The following is a 24,919-nucleotide window of genomic DNA, read 5'->3' on the forward strand; positions in this document are numbered from 1 at the left end:
TCATTAGGTACATCCGTCCAGCTGCTCATTAAAGCAAATATCTAATCATCCAATCACAAGGCAGCAATTTAGACATATAGGCAGATAACCTTCTGGAGTTCAAACCAGGACCAGAATGGAGAAGAATGGGCTGCTGCTTGTGTAATCGTATTGGAGATATTTTCACTTTAGTACCAACTGGACATTGCCTAAATGGCACAGCCTACCTAAGTATTGTTACTGACCATGTCCATCTCTTTATGACCACCGTCTGCCCATCTGCCCACCGTCTGCTACTTCCAGCAGGTCAACTTGCCATGTTACAAAGCTCAGATCTTGACAATGAGTTCACTGTACTCAAACGGCCACCATAACCACCAGATCTCAATCCAATAAACAACTTTCAGGATGTAGTGGAATGGGAGATTTAAATCATTGATGTACAGCTGACAAAACTGCAGCAACTGTTATGCTAACACGTCAACCAAAATCTTTGAGGAGTGTTTCCAGCACCTTACTGAGTCTGGGGCTGCACTTAAGTGGAGCTTAATATGGTACTGGCAAAGTGTATCTAATAAAGTGTCTGTTGGTCTGGTGACAGCATATATTTAAAAAAACAACAACAACAACTTGGGAGCGCTAGGTTGTGAAAACGTGGCTTTTTAAATTCGCAATTAATAAAAAAAAAGAGCCACGTGTGATATAGATGAAAATCTGCTTGGTTTTATAGTTTAACTACAGATTTTGATAACGTTTTGTCAACTGTCATAACAGAATTATAACGAAATACATCAACAGCCAGATTTCTCAGACTCTGTGTTCTCCAAGCATAGCTCATAAATCATTTTTAAAGAAATTATTTAGAAAATATTTATTCATGATTAAGTTAGTAGTTACAACCTATAAATCCTTTATGTATGAGGCCTTATTAGAAAGTGGCAGTACATTCTCAGATTTGTGCTAATTACCTGCATGCATGCTTTGTGTAAAAATTACTGTGAAGCATTTTTTTTTTTACATCAACCTATAAATATTTTATTGATGGCAGATTAAATAACTTTGAGATCATTTCCTTGCTGGCCATTCAGTTGCCTATAATCTTTGCTAATTTAGGATTTTCATTTGAAGCTCTTTACTTAGATGTCTGGTTGACTATTTCACACCCAGCAAGAAAATCTTCTCAACTATCAGCAGCAGCGTGTTTAACGGTTACTTAATTTTTATAAGCAAACTAGCTGTTTCCCCTCTAAGTTACTTATCTACATTTAGAGGGGCCTTCATGTTGTAAAGTGTAAAACTTTGCACTGTACCTTTCTTTACTGCAGCAGGCCTGGCCTTTTCTTTAGGTGTTTCCAGTTCTGTAAAAGAACAACTTTGGTCAGATTTTAGCAATCAACCTGAAGAATTTTACTGCAGAAGCCACAATTAGCTTACTTTTAAACAATACTCATAGCAGCTCAAACCACTTTCTGCAGTGTGAAAGCTTCAATTATTTTTTTAAATTACTGATTTAGTCCATTCTACAAACAGCCAGAACACATTTTTAGTTTGTTTTGTCATCTTTTCAGATATGAAATAGGCCTATTATGTAATTTTAATTATACAAAACATTCCTTTTCCTTAGTAGAAATTACTTTTCTTTGGTTTGCTTCTGACTTTGTGGAGTATTCGGGGGTCGATGTGGCTGCGATAGAGCCAACGATCTGTTTTTGCACATTAAATCTAATCCACTGGTAGATTTCTTCTATAGAGGATTCCTAGATAAGTCTTTGCTCAGTCTTTAAAGAACAAAACAATGATTCTACTTGTTGCCCATAACACCAAAGAGTTTTATAAATTACCTTTTTTTACAGCTGGTTTTGCTTTTACCTCTGGTACTTTTGGCTCTGAGTAATAAAACAAAAAGGTATGATATGTAAAGATAATCAGTGTTTATCTACACCATTATCATTATTTTGTGATAGTTTTCTAATGGTACTACATAATAAAAAGCATCTACATGCAGATGACAATGGCAGTCTACCTTTTGTCTTTAGAAGGGATTTAATCTTTTCCTTCTTTGCTTCGACCTCTGCTTTAGGAGCTGTAAAACAGGGAAAAATAACATTTTCAACTTTTTTTTAAAGAACTACTTAAACAGTATAGAGTGTGTATGATCTATAACAGAAATAGAATATGTGACTATTTAAAGAGTTTAAATCAAACATATACCTTTCTTTTCAAGAGCTGGTTTCAGTTTTTCCTTTGTAACCTCTGGCTCTGATAAAAAAAAAGCATGAAAGTGTTAATAATAATTCACTTTAATAAATAATAACCATGGATTGTAAGCAATTCACCTTTCTTAGCAGGAACTGGCTTAGGCTCAGCTTCTAAAGAGAAAGGGAAGAAAAGAGGTCATATGAGAAGAGTGATGACTGTTATCACTGATAGCTAATTGCAAAACTAAAGCAACACAGTGCATAAACTCAATCTATTGATTAATCATGTATTGAGGAATGCTGAAACATGAAAATGACCAACTTGAAAAGGACAAAACTCAGCAGTAACATAATAACTTAATCAAAATAAAAGCAGATTATGGTACTTTGAGCATTTTTACTTGGGTCATTATCACATGGCAGCGAAGCAGCTACATGTCAGCGAATCAGTCGTGATGTGACGTGGGTTGAACATGACTGAATTAATATCAGCACAGTGCTGCGTGTGATGTTTCTACAGCAAAACAACACACGATTCTGCTGTATACCTTTCTTCTTTTCAGCAGGTGATGGTTTTGTCTTGGTAACAGCTGCTAGAATAATAAATGCTCCAATTAACTTGAATTATATTTATAAAAAGGTGAGAAACCACTGAAATACTGCTGTTATACATGTTAGATAATTAAAGGAAAAATAAGACCTGTGAAAGAGGTGAAAAGCTAAAAGGATACCTTTTTTGGGAGTCACTGGCTCAGCTTTCTTCTTCTTAAGAACCTCAGCTTCTAAACAAATAATAGCAACAGAACTTCACATTCAGAAAAATATTTTTGTGTGACAGAGAAAATTGTGTGAAAATCAAAAGCTTGAACACATTTTTGGCTTAGCTGTAACTTGTTCTAAGTAAAGAAATTTTAGGTTCAGTGTTACAGAGACACAATGAAACTCAATGATAACTATTTCTTACCTTTCTTGATTGGAACTGGCTTGAGCTTCTGTTTTGAAACCTCAGCTGATGTTAAAAACACAGAACCTCATGTTCAGTATAAAATTCAAATTCTCTTTCATGTTATTAAAAGTCTGACTGTTAAAATCTAGATACTGTGCTGTGTTATTTTTCGCACTTTTTGTAGAGGATATGATTTAATTTACAACAGACTAGTAATAAAGTTTCCAGCACCTCTACAGGTCTCCTGGTTGATCAAAAGCAAAGGATTTAGAGATGTTTTGCCAAGTTGTCTGTTATGTGAAGCCACAACGCCTTTTTATTCAATTCAGTTTATTTATTCATATAGCACCAAATCACAACCACAGATGCATCAAGGCTCTTTATATTGACTTTTATTAGATTTTGGGCATTGATTTCAACTCCATCATCATATTTACCTTACCTGGTTTTACAGGTGTAGGCTTTACTTTTAGCGTTGGCTCCTTCTTAGGTTCCTTGGGAGCTGCTTCTGGTGGAAAATAAGACATTGATTTCTAAAGATTGTTGCTTATGAATTAAAATTTTATTTTGATTTTTTATATCCCTCATGAAAGTCTTTAGGCTCATTCGGCATTACATTGTCAGTGTCAGCAAACAAAGTGTGTATTAGAACATGCTTAAATGTATTTCTTGAATGACTTGAAAAATCAATGAGACACTATATCGTCAACCATTAACTTACACATTGCAGAGAAAACGAGACAATGTGGTGTCTCATGCCTTACATTAAACAGTATTCCAGCATAGTCTCACCTGCTTTTGTAACATCGAGCTGTTCCTTTTTAAGAACAGATGCAACCTCCTTCTTGACAATTTTAATTCCTCTTACAGGCTTTTTGGCATCTGAAGTGAAAAGGAAACATTTTTATCCTCCACAAAACAAATAAAGCCTATAAGTCCATTTCCCTTTTAGGCTCAATGTAGGTTTCCTTCTGTGTGAGTACAGCTAATGCTAATGAATTTTTCTTACAGGTCCACATCAGTCATCCAAAACAACAACCAAAAACTGTTTTAAAGACAATAAAATGCTGTTTAAAGTCTGACTGTTAAAATCTAGAGTACTGTGCTTTTATTTATTTATTTTTTTTAAACTTTTTTCTTTGTAGATTTAACTAAAAAAATTAGAACAAATGATTTGTTTTTACACCAGACCATTAATAAAGTTTCCAGCACCTATACGGGTGTTCTGGTTGATCGAAAGCAAAGGATCTAAAGATAATTTGCCAAATTGTCTGATATGTGTAGCCGTAACATTGAGTCAACCCTGGAGTTAAGTTGAGTAAGGTGCCTTTTTATTCAATTCAATGTACTTATTCATATAGCGCCAAATCACAACCACAGTTGTGTCAAGGCTCTTTATATTGTAAGGTAAAGACCCAACAATGATACAGAGAAAACAGAGAAAACCCCAACAATCAGATGACCCCCTATGAGCAAGCACTTTGGTGACAGTGGGACGGAAAAAAACCCTTTTAACAGGAAGAAACCTCCAGCAGAACCAGGCTCAGCTGGACCGGTCAAAGGGTCATCCCCTTGAGGGGTGAGGGGAAAAGACACAGGACTTAAAAAAAGTTCCATAATAGTCTGGTTCTTTGGAAGCAAAATATATAGAAATGAGTGGCGGCTTAACACCTTTGCACAGTACTGTAGATAAATAATTAAAATTGAATACAAAATGTTCTCATATATGACTGTTTCTACCTTTTTTGGTTGGTTCTGGTTTAACTCTCTCTTTCAGTGTCAAAGGCACTAACAGAGGGGAAAAATGTTTGAGTTTGGAAACATTGAGAAAGTATTCTGAACTTAGAAAGTTGGTATAAAAACACACAAGAACAGCTGCTTAAACAAAGAGATGCACCTTTCTTCAGTGGCACCACCTTCACCTTCTCCTTTGTTAGAGTAACATTTTTGTGTGGTGCTTCTGTCAAAGATAAATGAGTATGAAAATCAAAAGCCTGAGTACATTTTAAAATTATGATTAACAAAGTTAAGTCTGCTCTTACCTTTAGCTGGGGTTGGTTTTGTCTTAATGGGAGCTGGCTCTAAGTAAAGAAATTTTAGGTTCAGTCTTGCAGAAAATAAGACACTGTGACACAGCTTTCATACTTAGTTTGTCAATCAAGCATGTATTGAAGAATGCTGAAACATGAAAATGACCAACTTGAAAAGAACAAAACTCAGCGGTAACATAATAATTTAAGCAAAATAAAAGCAGATTATGATACTTTGAGCATTTTTAGTTGGGTCATTATCATGTGTCAGCGAAGCATATCGTCAGCAGCTACATGTCAGCGAATCAGTCGTGATGTGACGTGGGTTGAACATGACCGAATTAATATCAGCACAGTGCTGCGTGTGATGTTTCTACAGCAAAACAACACACGATTCTGCTGTATACCTTTCTTCTTTTCAGCAGGTGATGGTTTTGTCTTGGTAACAGCTGCTAGAATAATAAATGCTCCAATTAACTTGAATTATATTTATAAAAAGGTGAGAAACCACTGAAATACTGCTGTTCTACCTGTTAGATAATTAAAAGAAAAATAAGACCTGTGAAAGAGGTGAAAAGCTAAAAGGATACCTTTTTTGGGAGTCACTGGCTCAGCTTTCTTCTTCTTAAGAACCTCAGCTTCTAAACAATAGCAACAGAAAACATAAGGTCCAGTTTACTGCAGAGGACAATAATCTGGTTTCTATTATTACAGTCACAGGTGATTATTCCAAACTATGATGCTGTATAAAAAAAATACAAAAACGTGCATAGAAATACAAAAACTTCACATTCAAAAACATTGTTAAGTTCTAAATCTATGTATTGGAATTAGTATTAGTATTGGTAGATACTATTTGACTAGTAAAATGTTCAGTCACTATTTTTACCTTTTTTGGTTGGTTCTGGTTTGGCTCTTACTTTCGGAGTTACAGGCACTAACAGAGAGGAAAAAAGTTGGCAGGTTATGTTTGGAAACATTCAGAAAGTATTCAATAATTGTAAAAATATATATAAAAAAACAACAACAACAACATAATAACAGTGCATGGTGGTAATCACACAAGAACAGCTGCTTAAACAAAGAGATGCACCTTTCTTCAGTGGCACCACCTTCACCCTCTCCTTTGTTAGAGTAACATTTTTGTGTGGTGCTTCTGCCTCTGTGACAGAGAAAAGAGTGTGAAAATCAAAAGCTTGATTACTTTCAAAAACTATTTAAAGGAAAGGTTAGCATCAGCTTACCTTTAGCTGGGGCTGGTTTTGTCTTAACTGGAGCTGGCTCTAAGTAAAGAAATTTTAGGTTCAGCGCTACACAATAATTCAGTTCAGTTTAATTAATACAACCCCAAATCACAATAACAGCTGGATCAGAGTGCTTTATACTGTAAGGTAAAGACCCAACAATAATACAAAGAAAACAAACCCTAACAATCCGATGACCCCCTATTAGCAAGTGCTTTGGCGACAGTGGGAAGGAAAAACTTGCTTTTAAGAGGATGAAATATCCAGCAGGACCAGGCTCAGGGGAGAAAGACAGGACAATACTGAAACTCAATGATAACTGTTTCTTACCTTTCTTGGTTACAACTGGTTTGAGCTTCTGTTTTGAAACCTCAGCTGATGTTAAAAACACAGAACGTGATGCTCAGTATGACATCCAGACCTCTTTCATGTTATTAAAATTTTGATCTTTGACATTGACATGATATACTGTACGTACTTGTCTTTGCAGAGACAGCTCTGACTTTCTCTTTTGGCATCTTGACCACTGATGAACAAAGAACAGACATCAGGTTACGGAGAATATCATTAGGAACAGTGGGATGCAAAAATCTGAAATCAGTGTAACATAAAATAAAAGTAGATTACCTTTCTTCATAGGCACAATTTTAACCCTCTCTTTCACCAGTGAGGCATTTCTAGCAGTACCTTGTTGTTCTGTCAAGAAAAAAACAACTATTTGTGAGATTTGCATGCAGCCTGTATAGTTAAGTTGGTGTTTCTTTGTGCATCAAAATATGCACCACACCTACCTTTAGCCAAGATCGCTGGTTTGGGCTTTTCTTTTGGAGCAACAGCTTCTGTATATGAAAAATACATTTTTTTAACAGCAGGATAATGCAATCATTTTATCTTTTGGTGATCAGAAGATTATCAATGTAATATGTGAACATTACCTTTCTTTGCAGGATGTGCTTTAGCCTTTTTCTTTGGTGCTTCTGTGACACAACACAAGTGCATAAACTTACCATAACTCTGGCTTTGATTGGTTATTTTTACAGTTCAGATTTTAAAACATCTGGAACGTAATCGTTAGTGATATTCATAAAACGGATGCACAGGAACATTCTCCATAAGAGTTAGCAGGTGTCAGTAGTAGTGTCCACTTAATTCCATAGACCTGTGACTCTTCTGCCTTTAAGTCTTGACACTGTCATAAAGGTAAGTATATTTACCCTTCTCTGAAGGAGCTCGTTTTACTCTTTCTTTTGTAACCTCAGCATCTAAAAACAGAAAATAACACAGGAATTGATAAGAATATGTAATTTGCTAGTAATTAAGTATACTGCTCCATATAATTTATTAAACTGAGCAACAGACAAATAAAATATCAGTAAAGTGCTGCAGAGACTGTAATAGCTTAGCAGCATTACCTCTTTTATTTACTAGTGCTACCTTTATGCTCTAATATGAAAATATGTTTAGATTTGGCGTGTTGTTTGAGTTTAATTTTCAGTGTTTCAACTCCATCATCATATTTACCTTACCTGGTTTTACAGGTGTAGGCTTTACTTTTAGCGTTGGCTCCTTCTTAGGCTCCTTCGGAGCTGCTTCTAGTGGAAAATAAGACATCGATTTCTAAAGATTGTTACTTATGCATTAACACTTTCTTTTAATTTTTTTATATTCCGCATGAAAATCTTTTCTCATTAGGCATTACACTGTCAGTGTCAGCAAACAAAGTACGAATTAGAACATGCTTAAATGTATTTCTTGAATGACTTGAAAAATCAATGAGGCATTATATCTCCCTCAGAATAGCTTTAACTTACACATTGCAGAGAAAACAAGAAAATGCGGTGATTCATGCCTTACATATATTAACCAATAGTCCAGCATAGTCTCACCTGCTTTTGTAACATTGAGATGTTCCTTCTTAAGAACAGATGCAACCTCCTTCTTGACAATTTTAATTCCTCTTACAGGCTTTTTGGGCTCTAAAGTAAAAAGGAAAAGCTGCTTTAAACATTTTTAGAAAACGGATTAATTATATTCCCCACAAAATAAATGCATCTAAATATTATATTGTTATGAAAACTATACATCACTATTCTTCTTACGGGTCAACAACATTCATCCAAAAGAACAAACAACGTTTTAAAGATATTTACTGTAATGAGTCAAATGAGTTTTTTCTTTTTCTTCGATAGAGACATGATATCCTTAATATCCTCTTTCTCACTGTTCAAATCTTTTGTTTCTGAGGGGCAGCCAATCAGAGGAAATAGTGTTGTGGATCTTTACATTATGAAAATAAAACCTCTGTACTGTACATGTACCTGTCTTTGTGATTCTTTTTTTCACAGGTTCTTTGTCTTCTTTGGGAGTCTTGATTTCTTTCTCCTCTTTGGAAGGCTTTTTAACTTTTTCTATTTTGTGAATCTCCTCTTTCTTTTCTTTGGAAGGTTTCTTTTCGACAGGTTCTTTGGGGAGCTTCTTCAGTTCTCTTTCTTCTTTGATAGGCTTCTTTGGTTCTTTTTCATCCTCTCTAGAAGGTTTTGTTGGTTCTTTAACTACTTGTTTTTCCTTTGCTGACTCCTTTGGTACTGCCCTTTCTTTAGAAGGTCTCTCTTTCTTTATGTCCTCTTTCACCTCTTTAGAAATTTCTGCTGTTGGTTTCTTCTCTTTGATGATCTTTTCTGGCTCTTCTGAAATCTTCTTTACTTGCTCAGCATCTTTGGGTGGTTTTTCTTGATCTTTTGTTTCTTTCAAAGGCTTTCTTGATTCCTTTTCTTTCCTTGGATGAAGTATTTCTCCCCTTGCTTCCTTGGATGGAACCTCATCTTTAGATTGTTCCTTAACTTCTTTTTCCTTTTGTTCTCTTATAGGTTTAATTTCTTTCTCCTCCATGGATGGTTTTATTTCTTCTTTGTCATCCTTTGAGGGTTTTTTCACTTCTTTCTTTTCCTTTGGAGGTTTTGTTACTTCTTTTGGTTCTGTGGTCTTCACCTCCTTCTCTACTTTCTCAACCATCTCTTCCTTAGATGTTTTTAAGACTGCCTTTTCTTTGTGTAATTTTTTCTCTGCTTTCTCATCTTTAAGGGATTTCTTTTGTTCTTCCTTAGGAGGTTTCTTCTCTTCCTTCTCTTTTTTAAGATGTTCTATCTCAGGTTTGTCTTCCTTAAGAGGTTTCTTATCTTCCTTCTCTTTTCTGAGAGGTTTCTTCTCTTCCGTCTCTTTTCTGAGAGGTTTCTTCTCTTCCTTTTCTTCTTTGAGAGGTTTCTTCTCTTCCTTCTCTTTTCTGAGATGTTCCTTCTCAGGTTTCTCTTCTTTGAGAGGTTTCTTCTCTTCCTTTTCTTCTTTAAGATTTTTCTTCTCTTCCTTCTCTTTTCTGAGATGTTCCTTCTCAGGTTTCTCTTCTTTGAGAGGTTTCTTCTCTTCCTTTTCTTCTTTAAGATGTTTCTTCTCTTCCTTCTCTTTTCTGAGAGGTTTCTTCTCTTCCTTTTCTTCCTTAAGAGGTTTCTTCTCTTCCTTCTCTTTTTTAAGATGTTCCTTCTCAGGTTTCTCTTCTTTAAGAGGTTTCTTCTCTTCCTTCTCTTTTCTGAGAGGTTTCTTCTCAGGTTTCTCTTCCTTAAGAGGTTTCTTCTCTTCCTTCTCCCTTTTGAGAGGTTTCGTCTCGTCCTTTTCTTCTTTAAGAGGTTCCTTCTCTTCCTTCTCTTTTCTGAGAGGTTTCTTCTCTTCCTTTTCTTCCTTAAGAGGTTTCTTCTCTTCCTTCTCTTTTCTAAGATGTTCCTTCTCAGGTTTCTCTTCTTTAAGAGGTTTCTTCTCTTCCCTTTCTTCCTTAAGAGGTTTCTTCTCTTCCTTCTCTTTTCTGAGAGGTTTCTTCTCTTCCTTTTCTTCCTTAAGAGGCTTCTTCTCTTTTTTAAGATGTTCCTTCTCAGGTTTCTCTTCTTTAAGAGGTTTCTTCTCTTCCTTTTCTTCTTTAAGAGGTCTCTTCTCTTCCTTCTCTTTTATGAGAGGTTTCTTCTCTTCCTTTTCTTCCTTAAGAGGCTTCTTCTCTTCCTTCTCTTTTTTAAGATGTTCCTTCTCAAGTTTCTCTTCTTTAAGAGGTTTCTTCTCTTCCTTTTCTTCCTTAAGAGGTTTCTTCTCTTCCTTCTCTTTTCTGAGAGGTTTCTTCTCTTCCTTTTCTTCCTTAAGATGTTTCTTCTCTTCCTTCTCTTTTTCAAGATGTTCCTTCTCAGGTTTCTGTTCTTTAAGAGGTTTCTTCTCTTCCTTCTCTTTTCTGAGAGGTGCCTTCTCGGGTTTCTCTTCCTTAAGAGGTTTCTTCTCTTCCTTCTCCTTTTTGAGATGTTCCTTCTCAGGTTTCTCTTCCTTGAGAGGTTTCTTCTCTTCCTTCTCTTTTCTGAGAGGTTCCTTCTCGGGTTTCTCTTCCTTAAGAGGTTTCTTCTCTTCCTTCTCTTTTCTGAGAGGTTCCTTCTCGGGTTTCTCTTCCTTAAGAGGTTTCTTCTCTTCCTTCTCTTTTCTGAGATGTTCCTTCTCAGGTTTCTCTTCCTTAAGAGGTTTCTTCTCTTCCTTCTCTTTTCTGAGATGTTCCTTCTCAGGTTTCTCTTCCTTAAGAGGTTTCTTCTCTTCCTTCTCTTTTTTGGGAGGTTTCTTCTCTTCCTTTTCTTCCTTAAGAAGTTTCTCCTCTTCCTTCTCTTTTTTGAGAGGTTTCTTCTCTTCCTTTTTGAGAGGTTTGTCCTCTTTCTTCTCTTTTTTGAGAGGTTTTGTCTCTTCCTTTTCTTCCTTAAGAGGTTTCTTCTCTTCCTTCTCTTTTCTGAGATGTTCCTTCTCAGGTTTCTCTTCCTTAAGAGGTTTCTTCTCTTCCTTCTCTTTTTTGGGAGGTTTCTTCTCTTCCTTTTCTTCCTTAAGAAGTTTCTCCTCTTCCTTCTCTTTTTTGAGAGGTTTCTTCTCTTCCTTTTTGAGAGGTTTGTCCTCTTTCTTCTCTTTTTTGAGAGGTTTTGTCTCTTCCTTTTCTTCCTTAAGAGGTTTCTTCTCTTCCTTCTCTTTTCTGAGATGTTCCTTCTCAGGTTTCTCTTCCTTAAGAGGTTTCTTCTCTTCCTTCTCTTTTTTGGGAGGTTTCTTCTCTTCCTTTTCTTCCTTAAGAAGTTTCTCCTCTTCCTTCTCTTTTTTGGGAGGTTTCTTCTCTTCCTTTTCTTCCTTAAGAAGTTTCTCCTCTTCCTTCTCTTTTTTGAGAGGTTTCTTCTCTTCCTTTTTGAGATGTTTGTCCTCTTTCTTCTCTTTTTTGAGAGGTTTTGTCTCTTCCTTTTCTTCCTTAAGAGGTTTCTTCTCTTCCTTCTCTTTTCTGCGATGTTTCTTCTCTTCCTTCTCTTTTCTGATAGGTTTCTTCTCAGGTTTCTCTTCTTTAAGAGGTTTCTCCTCTTCCTTCTCTTTTCTGAGATGTTCCTTCTCAGGTTTCTCTTCCTTAAGAGGTTTCTTCTCTTCCTTTTCTTCTTTGAGAGGTTTCTCCTCTTTTTTGAGAGGTTTCGTCTCGTCCTTTTCTTCCTTAAGATGTTTCTTCTCTTCTTTCTCTTTTCTGAGATGTTCCTTCTCAGGTTTCTCTTCTTTAAGAGGTTTCTTCTCTTCCTTCTCCCTTTTGAGAGGTTTCTTGTCTTCCTTTTCTTCCTTAAGAGGTTTCTTCTCTTCCTTCTCTTTTCTGAGATGTTCCTTCTCATGTTTCTCTTCCTTAAGATGTTTCTTATCTTCCTTTTCTCCTTCAAGAGGTTTCTTCTCTTCCTTCTCTTTTCTGAGATGTTCCTTCTCATGTTTCTCTTCCTTAAGAGGTTTCTTATCTTCCTTTTCTTCTTTAAGAGGTTTCTTCTCTTCCTTCTCTTTTCTGAGATGTTCCTTCTCAGGTTTCTCTTCCTTAAGAGGTTTCTTCTCTTCCTTTTCTTCCTTAAGAGGTTTCTTCTTTTCCTTCTCTTTTCTGAGATGTGCCTTCTCATGTTTCTCTTCCTTAAGAGGTTTCTTCTCTTCCTTTTCTTCCTTAAGAGGTTTCTTCTTTTCCTTCTCTTTTTTAAGATGTTCCTTCTCATGTTTCTCTTCCTTAAGAGGTTTCTTCTCTTCCTTCTCTTTTTTGGGAGTTTTCTTCTCTTCCTTTTCTTCTTTGAGAGGTTTCTCCTCCTTTTTGAGAGGTTTGTCCTCTTTCTTCTCTTTTTTGAGAGGTTTCTTCTCTTCTTTTTCTTCCTTAAGAGGTTTCTTCTCTTCCTTCTCTTTTCTGAGATGTTCCTTCTCAGGTTTCTCTTCCTTAAGAGGTTTCTTCTCTTCCTTCTCCCTTTTGAGAGGTTTCTTCTCTTCCTTTTCTTCTTTAAGAGGTTTCTTCTCTTCCTTCTCTTTTTTGAGAGGTTTCTTCTTGTCCTTCTCTTTTCTGAGATGTTCCTTCTCAGGTTTCTCTTCTTTAAGAGGTTTCTCCTCTTTCTTCTCTTCTTTGACAGGTTTCTTAACTTTTTTCTCTTGTTTGGGAGATTTTTCCTCTTCTTTAAGACGTTTTCTCTCCTTCTCTTCTTTGGGAGATTTCTTCAAGTCTTTGTCTTGTTCAGGAAGTTTCTTAAGTTCTGTCTTTACTGTAGGTGGTTTCTTCTCATCTTTAGGATGTTGGGTTACTTCTGTCTCTATTTTTTCTAGTATTCTGATCTTTTTATCTTCTTTGGGTGATTTCTTGAGTTCCTTTATTTGTCTTATTGGTTCCTTTTCCTCTTTAACTTCTCTGGTAGCTTTAATTAATTCTTTCTCTTTTTTAGGTGTTTTCTTGATTTCCTTTTCTTCTTTTGGAGGTTTTTTGACTTGTTCCTCTTCTGTCGCTGGTTTCATTACCCTCTTCCTTTCTTTGGAAATCTTCTTGAGATCTGTTTCCTTCTTAGGTGGTTTTGTTGCTTTGACCTCTGCGTGAATTGGTTTTTTCGCCTCGTCCTTTCCTTTGGGAGGTTCTTTCACTTCCCTCTCATCTTTAGGTTTGACATCTTTTTTCTTTTCTTTGGGCAGTTCTTTTACATCTTTTCTGAGCAGCTTCTTTACTGGCTCTTCTTCTAAAAGCAACAATTTAGGTGTCAGTTTAATATATTCTGTAGGGAATATCATTTGTGTGGAGAAGTTACTGGTATACATTTGTACTGGTTGTATATATTTTGTATTTATTTTTCATATTTTGTAAGTCTATTTATACTTCTGAACAGTATTTTGTAATTTCAAAATATAACGTTATTACCTTTGGGCTTCTTTTCTTTCAGTTTAAGAGGTTTTGTGTCAACTTCGGGCTTCTCCTTTAGTTTTACTTCTTTTGGTTTTATTGCTACTGTTTCAAACTCTTTGGCTTCCTTGTCTTTTTTCTTCTCCATCACAGGGGCTGCAGCTTTGAGATCTGTAAGCAGCAATGCATCCTCACAAGATTATCCGTGGCAAATTGGCACAAATATTTACAATTTAATATTAGAAAAAAATAAGCTGAGAAAAATCAAAGACATGCACAGTTTCAAAAAATGTACCTTTAATAATGCCATCTTTAACTTCTTCTATTGCATGTCTTTCCTTTGCTTCTTTCAGAACTAAAGTATATTAGATATACAGAAATACAGCATACAGAAATATTCAAAAATATTCAGCATACAATAATTAATTTCTGGACTTGTAATACAGTTAACATGACAAATAATCATGCTTGCAAAAGCACTAGAAGCATCACAGTGTTAAAAAAACTATGATTACAAACACGCCACAATATCGTCGTCATACTGTTAAAAGTAATCAGCCTGATGTTTTGGAAATGTACAACTTTATCACTGTGTGTCTGCCTGAAAATTGATTGGGCACACAAAATACTTCTATGGGATCTTAATGAAACCCACTCTAGGACATATGCTCATATACAGAAGATTACCTGTACATATTAGTGCTGTCAAAATTAACGAGTTAATTTTTTGAGATTAATGTGAAATGTTTAACGCGTTAAAAAAATAATAATAACGCAGTTTCCCCCTGTAATACAAGACCTTTTAACTCATCGGCAGCTCTGAAGGAGGGGGCAGCATTGTGCTATTCTGGCGTTTTGCCTGCCGGAAATAATTAGACGAAGAAGAAGTGTTACCACGCTATTATAAGCAAACACGCAACAATGGATAAGGACGGGCTTTTGGGGGGGAAGTTTTACTTTAAGAAGTTGCCTAACGGCTTGTTGGACAAAACGAAAGTAACGTGCACAATTTGCAAAGCTGAATTCAGGTACCACAGAAGCAATTCGTCTCTGTGCTATCACCTGAGAGCAAAACACCCAGAATCCACCTCTACGGGATCTTGTCAATCTACGCCTCAGGATTATGGTGCTCGTGGACGGATAACAAAACATGTGAGTGAAAAGCTAACCAATTCTTTGGTTGTTTGGATAGCTAAAAACTGCCGACCAGTTAGCATAGTAGAAGATGATGGACTGAGAGAAGTCATTCGCGTTGCATCAGGAGACGTGCGTTATAATCTTCCCTCGAGAGGAACCATCGTGTCGAGACTGCACACTTTGTATGAGGACCAGAGGGATCAGCGGTCCAGCAAGCTTGTGCAAGTAAGGAATGTCGCTCTCACAGGAGATCGCTGGACTTCGGTGAACAACGATAACTACTCTGGCGTCACGGCGCATTTTATTGATAACGACTGGACACTACAATCGTTTGCACTAACAGTGAGTAAAACTGAAGAGCGACAGTGTGCTGAGGCGTGTGCTGACCATTTTCTGAGTGTTGCAAATGAATGGAAAATTAAGGACAAGTTAACCACGTTTGGCACCGACAGTGCTCGTAACATGGTTGCAGCCGCCAGACTACTTCCATTTGAACACATGCCCTGCACGGCCCAAATTCTGCAAAGAACGATCACAGTTTCTCTTAACGACAGTGAATTTGAAAGGGTTCTGGCCAAATGTCGCAAGGTTGTTGGACATTTTAAGCAGAGTCCAGCGAACGCTCAGGAATTAAAGGAACAGCAAGTTGCACATGGACAAAAAACAGAACCACTTGTTCGGGACGTTCCAACAAGATGGAATTCCACCCTAGAGATGATCAAGCGGATCCAGAGAAACAAATCTGTGCTGACCACCATCCTGGCTCAGCAAAACAGCATGGTGACTATGTTGACCGACCAGGAGTTTGACATACTGCAAAAGCTGGAGGAACTACTTGAACCTTGCAGGTAAATCATTTTGTTTATCATGTGTGTGTGGGCGTCTACCTTTGTGTTCTGTGTTCTAGCTCCGTCTTCAAGTATGTTCTCCCCCTCCACCTCTGTGAGTTTGTCTCTGTGTGATTAATATAAAAATACAGGCTTGTTTACAACTTTTGTTCTTTCTATTGCAGATATGTGACCGAACTGCTGGGGGGGAAGCAGTATGTCTCCTGCTCCGTGGTGTTGCCAGCCTTGTGTTATTTGTTCAGGGTTATGGAGCTCTCAGATGATGACCCAGTCTACGTTTTGAGGTTTAAGAAGGTTTTTACCACAGACCTAGCTCAGCGGAGGGACAGCATCAATCTGACATGGCTGAAGATCGCTACTGCCCTTGATCCCAGGTTTAAAGACCTTAAGTGTGTTTCCAAAGATGAAAGAAGAGAGGTGTGGGCTTCATTACATGACCTTGTGATGGCAGAGACGCATGCACACCAACCATCTGCTCAGACAACAGAGGAACCATCACCAAAAAAGAGAAAGATCGCCATCTGCTTGCTGGGTTCTTCAGATTCAGAGGAAGAGGAAGACTCTATAGATCGCTGTCTGGATCGGTACAAAGCAGAGCCCAAAATAGACATAGAGGAGTGTCCACTACAGTGGTGGTTAAAGAGAGAAGGAGCACATGCCAGGCTGGCACCTATTGCATGCAAATACCTGTCAACCCCTGCAACCACAGTGCCTTGTGAGAGATTATTCTCACTCTCAGGTCACATCATTCAAAAGAGGAGTGCTTCTTTGTCTTCAGATGATGTCAACAAAATAGTCTGCCTCAATAACTGGCTGAGTGTAAAGGACTAAGCCAAATTGCTGCTTTGGAGAGAATAATGTTCACCACTCTGGGTTTTCAGCTGTCTTTTTGTGTTTTAAATATTGACTTTTGTGCACCCTTTTGAAATTCAGCATTAAAGTGTTACATTTTGTTATTTATATTTCTATTGTTAGGAGAGAATCTGTGTTAGATTGACAATGACTATTAAAAATCTCTTTGAATTTAAGCATACATTCTTTGTGTTTATTCTGCATTTACTTCATTATGTTACTTATATTGGCTTAAATATCTGTTACAAGCTTAAATATAAAGTTGAACAAATGTAATTGCAGGCAGGGTATTTTTCAAATAATTGCAGACAAATTACAAATTTGTGCCAAATACTTTTTTTTTTTTTTTCTTATATATATGGTATGTAACATTGGGTATGTTTATGGTGTATTTTTAAATATCTATTATTACCATATCTTCATTAGTAATACTACTAATAGTGATTTTCTAAGACAATTATAAAAAGAAAAATACGTGGCATAAAATACTCTTCCAATACTTGATGTTTCAAAAAGTTAGAAAAAACATTCACACATTTTTAGCCCAAAGAAGAAAAACTGTGACATAAAATATTAAACATTAAAAATTAAAAAAAAGTTAAATGAATCATTCAGCACATTACATGTTAGGTCTGAATAACTTTAGTCCTGTCATTACCAACTATTCAAAGAGCATGTAAATTAACACTGCCATTCCACATAAAACACAACATTACTTAATACATGCATCATGTATTTTCATAGCCTCATAATGAAAAACATGATGACAAATATGTGAGGGGAAGAGTTTAGTACCTTTTTCATATTTGTTGTGGCCTTCTGCTTTGTGAGACAATTTGAGTCCTCCAAATCTCTCAAGGGTAACATCGGCCTTCCTCTTTCGTTTAGGTTCAGTCTTTCTGCTTTCGCTGTTGTTGTTATTTTCATCATGATCATCAAGGATGTTGGAGTATTTATCCTCCTCGTAAACAGGAAAAAAAGTTTCTTTCTCTTCCTCCTCACCATCAGCAGATTCAGGTACAGCGCTGTCATTACTGATTTTCTCAGATAACAGTATTTTAAGGTGTGTCATTGATGGCTCTTCAGTGTTGGTCTCTTCCTGTTCTACTACAATAGGTTCTTCTGGCCCCTTCTCCCCACTATCCTCATATTCTACTACGTCTTCATTTTTCTCCTCCTCTTCCTCCTCCTCCTCGTCTCTGATTTTAGTCTCTTCTTGAGCTTCAAAAATGTATTCAGTTTTAATTTCCTCTGCCTCCGTCTCAGCTTCTACCAAAATACTGGGAAGCTCACTATCTTCCTCTTCATATCCTGCCAAAATATCACGAGTCTTGGATTCCTCTTCCTCATGTTCTACCAAATCCTCAGTTTTGGCTTCTTCTTCCTCTTCCTCATATTCTACCAAATAATCTTCAGTTTTGGCTTCATCCTCTTCCTCATGTTCTACCAAATCATCCTCAGTTTTGGCTTCTTCTTCTTCTTCCTCATATTCTACCAAATAATCTTCAGTTTTGGCTTCTTCCTCTTCCTCATGTTCTACCAAATCATCCTCAGTTTTGGCTTCTTCCTCTTCCTCATGTTCTACCAAATCATCTTCAGTTTTGGCTTCTTCTTCCTCCTCCTCATGCTCTATTAAATAATCTCCAGTTTTGGCTTCTTCCTCTTCCTCATATTCTACCAAATAATCTTCAGTTTTGGCTTCTTCCTCTTCCTCATGTTCTACCAAATCATCTTCAGTTTTGGCTTCTTCCTCTTCCTCATGTTCTACCAAATCATCTTCAGTTTTGGCTTCTTCTTCCTCCTCCTCATGCTCTATTAAATAATCTCCAGTTTTGGCTTCTTCTTCTTCCTCCTCATGTTCTACCAAATCATCTTCAGTTTTGGCTTCTTCTTCCTCCTCCTCATGCTCTATTAAATAATCTCCAGTTTTGGCTTCTTCTTCTTCCTCCTCATGTTCTACCAAATCATCTTCAGTTTTGGCTTCCTCTTCCTCCTCATGCTCTATTAAATAATCTCCAGTTTTGGCTTCCTCTTCTTCCTCCTCATGTTCTACCAAATAATCTTCAGTTTTGGGTTCTTCTTCCTCTTCCTCATGTTCTGCCAAATCATCTTCAGTTTTGGCTTCTTCTTCCTCCTCCTCATGCTCTATTAAATAATCTCCAGTTTTGGCTTCTTCCTCTTCCTCATGTTCTGCCAAATCATCTTCAGTTTTGGCTTCTTCTTCCTCCTCCTCATGCTCTATTAAATAATCTTCAGTTTTGGCTTCTTCCTCTTCCTCATGTTCTACCAAATCATCTTCAGTTTTGGCTTCTTCTTCCTCCTCCTCATGCTCTATTAAATAATCTCCAGTTTTGGCTTCTTCCTCTTCCTCATATTCTACCAAATAATCTTCAGTTTTGGCTTCTTCCTCTTCCTCATGTTCTACCAAATCATCTTCAGTTTTGGCTTCTTCCTCTTCCTCATGTTCTACCAAATCATCTTCAGTTTTGGCTTCTTCTTCCTCCTCCTCATGCTCTATTAAATAATCTCCAGTTTTGGCTTCTTCTTCTTCCTCCTCATGTTCTACCAAATCATCTTCAGTTTTGGCTTCCTCTTCCTCCTCATGCTCTATTAAATAATCTCCAGTTTTGGCTTCCTCTTCTTCCTCCTCATGTTCTACCAAATAATCTTCAGTTTTGGGTTCTTCTTCCTCTTCCTCATGTTCTACCAAATCATCCTCAGTTTTGGCCTCTTCTTCCTCCTCCTGCTCTATTAAATAATCTCCAGTTTTGGCTTCTTCCTCTTCTTCCTCCTCATGTTCTACCAAATAATCTCCAGTTTTGGCTTCTTCCTCTTCTTCCTCCTCATGTTCTACCAAATAATCCTCAGTTTTGGCTTCCTCTTCTTCCTCCTCATGGTCTACCAAATAATCTTCAGTTTTGGCTTCTTCTTCCTCCTCATGTTTTGCCAAATAATGTTCAGTTTTGGCTTCCTCTTCTTCCTCCTCATGTTTTGCCAAATCATCTTCAGTTTTGGCCTCTTCTTCTACCTCCTCATGTTCTACTGAAGCATCGTCAGTTCTGGCCTGGTCAAAAATGTCTTCAGTTTTTGTTTTCTCATGTTTATCCACAATAGTTTCTTCAGTTTTGCTCTCCTCATCATCTTCTACCAAAATGTCTTTGGTTTTTGTCTCCTGCACCTCTTCATCTTCTACCACCCCTTTGTGCTGTATCACTTCATCATTTACAATTATCGCAAATTCATCTGTCTTTGTGTCTCTCTTTTCTTGGTCTTCACCTCTACCATCACCTCCTCCTTCTATCACCTCTTTATTCTCTTTTTCTTTTATTAGTTGTTCTGCATTATCCTTTATTTGAACTTCGTCATCATCACCCTCTCCAATTTCCTCTTCCTCCTCCTTGGTGTCATCATCAAGCTTTTCCTCCTCCTTCAGTGATGGTCTCAGTTCTGGTTCTTCAGTGTGTCTTGCTAGTGATGTGATAGCAATAAATTTAGTGTCTGTTTTAAACTTAATTAATGTGACTTAAAAAAAAAGAAAGAAACAAAAATCATGTGAATACCATCATCTTCCTCTGTCACATCTGCTTCAGTGGGTGCCATCTCGGAGTCTTCTTTTATCTCTGCAGCAGGAGCAGCTTCATCTTTGGCAGCACGCATGATCTCTGTAACTGTATTACGAACCTTATCATCCCTCTTATGTGATCTTCATTTCTTTATAGGGTGATTTTAATGGTGCAAAATCATAGCAACATTACAGCATGAATACACCACAGATTGCAGTTAGTGGATTTTTAAAATTGCTTCATAAATTGAAGCAGGAATTATTTTATATCTCGTTTCTTTTCTATTTAGCTTCTTTTAAAGTGTTTTTTAAATGCCTTGTAACTTCCTGAAGTAGCTGGTACAAACTGCAGCTGAGCTATATGTTTAGCCACTCATTACAGCAGAGTACTTGATCAAATTAGGCTACAGTGCCGTGATGATCTTAATGAAGGAGCTGGCTGGATCAAATCGTTTATATAAAACCACAGGACCAAAGGAACATGATGTATCAAAACTGGCTACAATGGTAAATACAGTGTAAAAGTATTGTGAATGCTATCTTTGCAACATGTGGTGTGTTTAATAGTTACATGCACAGGTAAAAAGTATACAAAAACACATGTAATCCAGTCCGGACGATCCAAGGATATACATATGACAACAGTGTAAATGGTCAAAAACAGGAGGCAACCAGTCAGTGGCACAAAAAATGCGAGAAAGAGCAACAAAGGAATGCAAGTCTGAAGGACACACATGGTCATGCACAATGTTACACAGAAAAACATGATGACTGAGTCAAGACATATCACTGCGAAGTTCTGTAAAATATTACAACAAATGGTCAGTGTGACAAAGAAAGGGAGGAATGAAGTAAACCAATCCATAACAATGTAGCAGCTTAATGACAATTAGAATAACAGAATGAAGAACAGATATGATGCATGTTTGTCCATGCTATAATGTAATGAGTACAAATCGAGTATTTTTCAAACACAGTGGCACGCAGTTTCATAGATCTTCAGGGTTACACTGAACAGTAAGGCATACCATGAGGCAGACTTGAAAACAGATTGAATAATGTCCCTTGAAAAACACAAGTCTGTACAAACATGCAAGAAACAAACAAAAATCAAAAAATCTATGCAGTCTAGTTGCTTGCAACACACATTGCGCAAGTTTAAAAGCACATTTTAAATGTCTTTAACGAAGATATTTTCTTACCTTTTTCAAATGGAGGCAGAAATTTCCCTGTATTAACACATGGAAAAAGACACTTAGCTTCTTTTTTTTTAATGTAATATTTCCTTTTCTGTATTACTGCAATGGAAAACAGAAGAAATACTGTCATTACCTTTCCTTCTTACTAAATTGATATCAGATGGGGAAGGTACAGCTTCATCTAAAAGAAACAAAGACATTTTGTGAAAACCTGCCAATCATAAATGTTTATCAGAATATTTCTGAGTGGATTAAAGCAGAAACCTTTTTCTGTTACTACATTTACACCTGGGGTGGTGACAGGTTCCCCTGAAACATAGAAAATATTTAGCAGATGGATTTTTAATATTTCCTAATTAATAGTACTGAACATCTAATACTAATAGCCATACCCTGATCACCAACAATCATGCTTGACATGTAAGCTAAGAGCAAATCCTTCTTGTCTGTGAGCTCTGACACAGCATCTTCAACAACTTTCATTGGGTCAATGGACACTTCAGGCATGATTCCTGAAAATGAAAAACACCAGACAGTGAATAAAAGCTGCTTTGTCTTTATTTAGAAAATCAGCTTAGCTGCCGTAAGGATAACATGTAACCAATTTTCTGATAATGACGTAGGCTAAAACAGACCTTGTTCACCAATCAGTGTTGAGGAGATGTAGCTCGCAAGCAGGTTTGTCTGCTCTTTGGTGATTTCTACTGCTGACTTAAAAACTGACACGGGGCTAAATCCCAAGGTATGCTGGATATCTAACCAACAGAGAAAATAATAGAGAAAATAAAACAATCCTTCGTGAAGTCTGGGAAACCTGCAGTGTGTGCATTGTATCAGGTGATGTCTTGGCAGACTGTGTACCTTTTAGCGTGTCCAGTATGACATCCAAGACTGCGCAGAGCACGCCCTGGATGTAGCCAAATAGTCCACTCACAAAGTCATTAGTAACACTGAAGGCATTTCTGCCAATAACCACGGGGTCAATGAAGCTAATGTCAGTGGTTCCTGAGGACAACACACACTCAGGTCAAAGGTGCAGTAAAGTACTTCATTAAACATACATGTACTTGACAGTTACACAGACATTAGAAAAATGTGTTTAAGGCCAACATTTTCCTTATAAAAGCATGCATTGTCAAAGTTAGATAAGTTATATAAGTTTTTGTTTAGTGGACAACATCCATAACAAGCTAAAAAGAGTTACTGTTGATCTAAAAATACATTCCTAATAAAGTCTGTAAAATGCATAAGCAGTATATACAGAATATAAGATGTACTGTAAATATTAAGCCACAAACATCACAAATGAGACAATATGGAGGCACTGAATACCTTTGAATACATCCAGTATCATGTCTACGATGGCACAGAGCACGTCCTGGATGTAGCCAAATATTCCACTCACTGTGTCATTTGTGACGTGGAATATATTTCTTCCTATTACCACAGGGTCCATGAAGCTAATGTCGACGGTTCCTGAGAAACACAAACAGGAAATGAATACGGACAGAAAGTACGCAAAGCAAACTCTCTAAATTGTGTTAGATAGATATTCTTTTATGTTGTTTTTAAGAGGTTATGGGTTAAACGAGAGAGCGCAAATACCTTTCACTACATTCAGTGTAGTGTCCAGTATGGAACAGAGCACATCCTGGATGTAGCTCGCCACTCCACACATGAACTCATTAGTAGCATTAAAGACACCTCTGCCTATCATTACAGGGTCAATATAGCCAAGATCAGTTTTTCCTGAATGGAAAAGAAATAGAAAAGTAAGTGCATTTGTAAGTACATTCTGCATTAATTAATAATGTTACAAACCAGCAAGGGAGTTAAAGTTTAGTTCAAGTATTTAAAAAAAAGACAGATTTATTCATTCATTAACTGTATGTGAAACAAGAGAAAAACAGTCTTGAGTAGAAAAAGGATTCAAGTATAAATTACATACCTTTTTTAATATCTTCTATGGTTTCCAGTGATGTATCCACAACAGCACACAGTGTGTCCCTGAAGGAACCCAGTGCTCCACCTATGAAGTCATTCGTTGAATGGAAAGCTTGTCTACCAATGACCACAGGGTCAATGTAGCTGAGGTAGAAGTTCCCTGTGGTTTCAGAAGATTATTCTGTACTTATTAAGCAGTCTTTGTTTTTGTTTTTTTGCTTGTGTTGGTAGGAGTGAGCGGTCATACCTTCTTCATCTGACAAATATCGAACAAACCCATCTTTTGCTTCTGATATTTCCTCGGCTGCGTATCTGGCAGCTGACATGGGGTCACTTAAATCCGGTGCGCATTCTGCAAAAGTACAGCAAGTCATGCATTAGAGAGCTTACACAAATAAAAACTGTGCCAAGATAAATTCCCCACTACCTTGAAACTTATTGAGCAGACTGGATAACTCATCAGTGGCGTCGTTCACGGCCTGGACAGGGTCCGTTATGATCTGCTGGATGTCTAACGATGATAGCAAACATGTTGGTCAGATTCTGCATAACTGATGGCTTAAAAGACTTGGGGACATACACTTTTAGATTTTGTGGCTTACCGGGGACTGCTTTGTACTCAACAAAGTCAAACATCACCACACCTACAACCAGCCAGGACAGGAGAGCAGCAAGGGCAATCAGCAGCTCAACAGACATTTTCACCTTGTTGAGCAGCCCCAGACCTTTGGATCTGAGAGAGCTCGTCTGTGGCGCTGCTGCTCCGTCACTGGACCCAGTGGCTGCAGCGTGGGAGGCTGATTTGGCTACTATATGTGGAAGACATAAATAGACAAAAGTTAGTCTGACAAATTCTTTCTGCTTTTGTTCTTGTGCTTGTAATGTTTGATATTCTTGCACTGCTAAAGTAACCACAAGGGTTTCAGTTCTTTATAAATATCCACTGCAGATCATGTGCAAAACCTATATGGATCAGAACTGATAAAACAATTAAATGTCTGCTTGTACACATATTTATTGTTGTCTATAATGAGTGATTGGTAGCAAGAACTTGCACACTTGCATAGTTTGTCCACCAGAAGGAGCTGACATTACACTTTTAGCTGTGAAATCTCTGTATGTCTCCTTCTAACAACAGTGAAAGTGTTTCTCCGTGTTTTGTTCCTCTGTTACAAAGTGTGCAAACTATGTATGTTTTATCAGATCTGTCAATTGTTGCGTAAGTCTTTTTCGGTCATATTATCGCCCTCTTTCAGTAATTTCACTATCGTAACAATGATTTTGCCCTGGCGTCTTAATAAAAGCCCATTTTCTTAAACCTTTCAAGTCTTATCATCTACACAATGAAGACAAACCCTGACAGGAAGACATTTTGCGCACATAGTGCATTATTAGTTGTATATATAATTTTTCATCTTTACCATGACCCTATACTGTCTCTTTATTTCCTTATTATTTATATTAATCTGAAATGTTAAACGTCATCAGAAAAGTCATGGTGTGATAGGGCACTCCAATTTTAGCAGTGACATTTTCCAAATGTACTGACACACTTTAGACTGGCTTAGCACAGTGAAAAATGCCCAAGGCAGCATTTAGTAACAGTGTTATCATCATTAAATGCTGTGCACAGAGTGTAAGATTATCTGTACTGATTTACTGTAATGTCAGGCGTCAGGGAGACCTTCACTCAAGGTCCAAGTTGAATGAACTCTGAAAATGTTCGATGCATGACCACTTGCTTCCAGCGTGTAGGACACGGGGGAAAAAAACCTC

General features: G+C 37.2%; 2 protein-coding genes across 16 annotated transcripts in view; one reads left to right on the plus strand and one right to left on the minus strand.

Moving 5' to 3' along the window:
- LOC101473745 (uncharacterized) overlaps positions 1 to 24,919 on the minus strand; it is a 29,506-nt gene that overhangs the window by 3,218 nt on the left and 1,369 nt on the right. For 2 of the 15 annotated variants that reach the window (XM_076877519.1, XM_076877512.1), the window contains exons 2-44: positions 23,746 to 23,952; positions 23,571 to 23,654; positions 23,391 to 23,495; positions 23,148 to 23,303; positions 22,805 to 22,948; positions 22,532 to 22,675; positions 22,061 to 22,204; positions 21,835 to 21,954; positions 21,592 to 21,711; positions 21,464 to 21,508; positions 21,333 to 21,380; positions 21,203 to 21,229; positions 19,999 to 20,106; positions 17,234 to 19,906; positions 13,897 to 13,956; positions 13,620 to 13,772; positions 8,716 to 13,440; positions 8,284 to 8,373; positions 7,924 to 7,989; positions 7,612 to 7,659; positions 7,333 to 7,374; positions 7,189 to 7,236; positions 7,025 to 7,093; positions 6,876 to 6,923; positions 6,728 to 6,772; positions 6,398 to 6,436; positions 6,247 to 6,315; positions 6,043 to 6,090; positions 5,744 to 5,794; positions 5,561 to 5,605; positions 5,166 to 5,204; positions 5,021 to 5,083; positions 4,864 to 4,911; positions 3,916 to 4,005; positions 3,566 to 3,631; positions 3,142 to 3,186; positions 2,909 to 2,959; positions 2,726 to 2,770; positions 2,316 to 2,348; positions 2,191 to 2,238; positions 2,003 to 2,062; positions 1,821 to 1,865; positions 1,290 to 1,337 (exon numbers count right to left, since the gene is read on the minus strand). In XM_076877519.1, the coding sequence (XP_076733634.1) occupies positions 1,290 to 1,337; positions 1,821 to 1,865; positions 2,003 to 2,062; positions 2,191 to 2,238; positions 2,316 to 2,348; positions 2,726 to 2,770; positions 2,909 to 2,959; positions 3,142 to 3,186; positions 3,566 to 3,631; positions 3,916 to 4,005; positions 4,864 to 4,911; positions 5,021 to 5,083; positions 5,166 to 5,204; positions 5,561 to 5,605; positions 5,744 to 5,794; positions 6,043 to 6,090; positions 6,247 to 6,315; positions 6,398 to 6,436; positions 6,728 to 6,772; positions 6,876 to 6,923; positions 7,025 to 7,093; positions 7,189 to 7,236; positions 7,333 to 7,374; positions 7,612 to 7,659; positions 7,924 to 7,989; positions 8,284 to 8,373; positions 8,716 to 13,440; positions 13,620 to 13,772; positions 13,897 to 13,956; positions 17,234 to 19,906; positions 19,999 to 20,106; positions 21,203 to 21,229; positions 21,333 to 21,380; positions 21,464 to 21,508; positions 21,592 to 21,711; positions 21,835 to 21,954; positions 22,061 to 22,204; positions 22,532 to 22,675; positions 22,805 to 22,948; positions 23,148 to 23,303; positions 23,391 to 23,495; positions 23,571 to 23,654; positions 23,746 to 23,952 (10,452 nt within the window). The remainder of the gene's footprint in view (positions 1 to 1,289; positions 1,338 to 1,820; positions 1,866 to 2,002; positions 2,063 to 2,190; positions 2,239 to 2,315; positions 2,349 to 2,725; positions 2,771 to 2,908; positions 2,960 to 3,141; positions 3,187 to 3,565; positions 3,632 to 3,915; positions 4,006 to 4,863; positions 4,912 to 5,020; positions 5,084 to 5,165; positions 5,205 to 5,560; positions 5,606 to 5,743; positions 5,795 to 6,042; positions 6,091 to 6,246; positions 6,316 to 6,397; positions 6,437 to 6,727; positions 6,773 to 6,875; positions 6,924 to 7,024; positions 7,094 to 7,188; positions 7,237 to 7,332; positions 7,375 to 7,611; positions 7,660 to 7,923; positions 7,990 to 8,283; positions 8,374 to 8,715; positions 13,441 to 13,619; positions 13,773 to 13,896; positions 13,957 to 17,233; positions 19,907 to 19,998; positions 20,107 to 21,202; positions 21,230 to 21,332; positions 21,381 to 21,463; positions 21,509 to 21,591; positions 21,712 to 21,834; positions 21,955 to 22,060; positions 22,205 to 22,531; positions 22,676 to 22,804; positions 22,949 to 23,147; positions 23,304 to 23,390; positions 23,496 to 23,570; positions 23,655 to 23,745; positions 23,953 to 24,919) is intronic. The other 13 variants (XM_076877516.1, XM_076877515.1, XM_076877514.1 and 10 more) reach the window with 13 other exon arrangements.
- LOC101474053 (E3 SUMO-protein ligase ZBED1) lies at positions 14,489 to 16,614 on the plus strand. Its single transcript, XM_004540325.3, has 2 exons — positions 14,489 to 15,586; positions 15,751 to 16,614. The coding sequence occupies exons 1-2, from the start codon at positions 14,523 to 14,525 to the stop codon at positions 16,415 to 16,417; spliced, it is 1,731 nt and encodes a 576-aa protein (XP_004540382.2). The 5' UTR covers positions 14,489 to 14,522; the 3' UTR covers positions 16,418 to 16,614.

This window comes from Maylandia zebra, linkage group LG19, assembly GCF_041146795.1.
Source record: "Maylandia zebra isolate NMK-2024a linkage group LG19, Mzebra_GT3a, whole genome shotgun sequence".
Taxonomy (NCBI): Eukaryota; Metazoa; Chordata; class Actinopteri; order Cichliformes; family Cichlidae; genus Maylandia; species Maylandia zebra.

Coding starts and splice junctions, on each gene's coding strand:
- LOC101474053 (XM_004540325.3), top strand. CDS start 14,523: ATGGATAAGGACGGGCTTTTGGGGGGGAAGTTTTACTTTAAGAAGTTG. Junction 15,587..15,750: donor GAACTACTTGAACCTTGCAG/GTAAATCATTTT, acceptor TTTCTATTGCAG/ATATGTGACCGAACTGCTGG.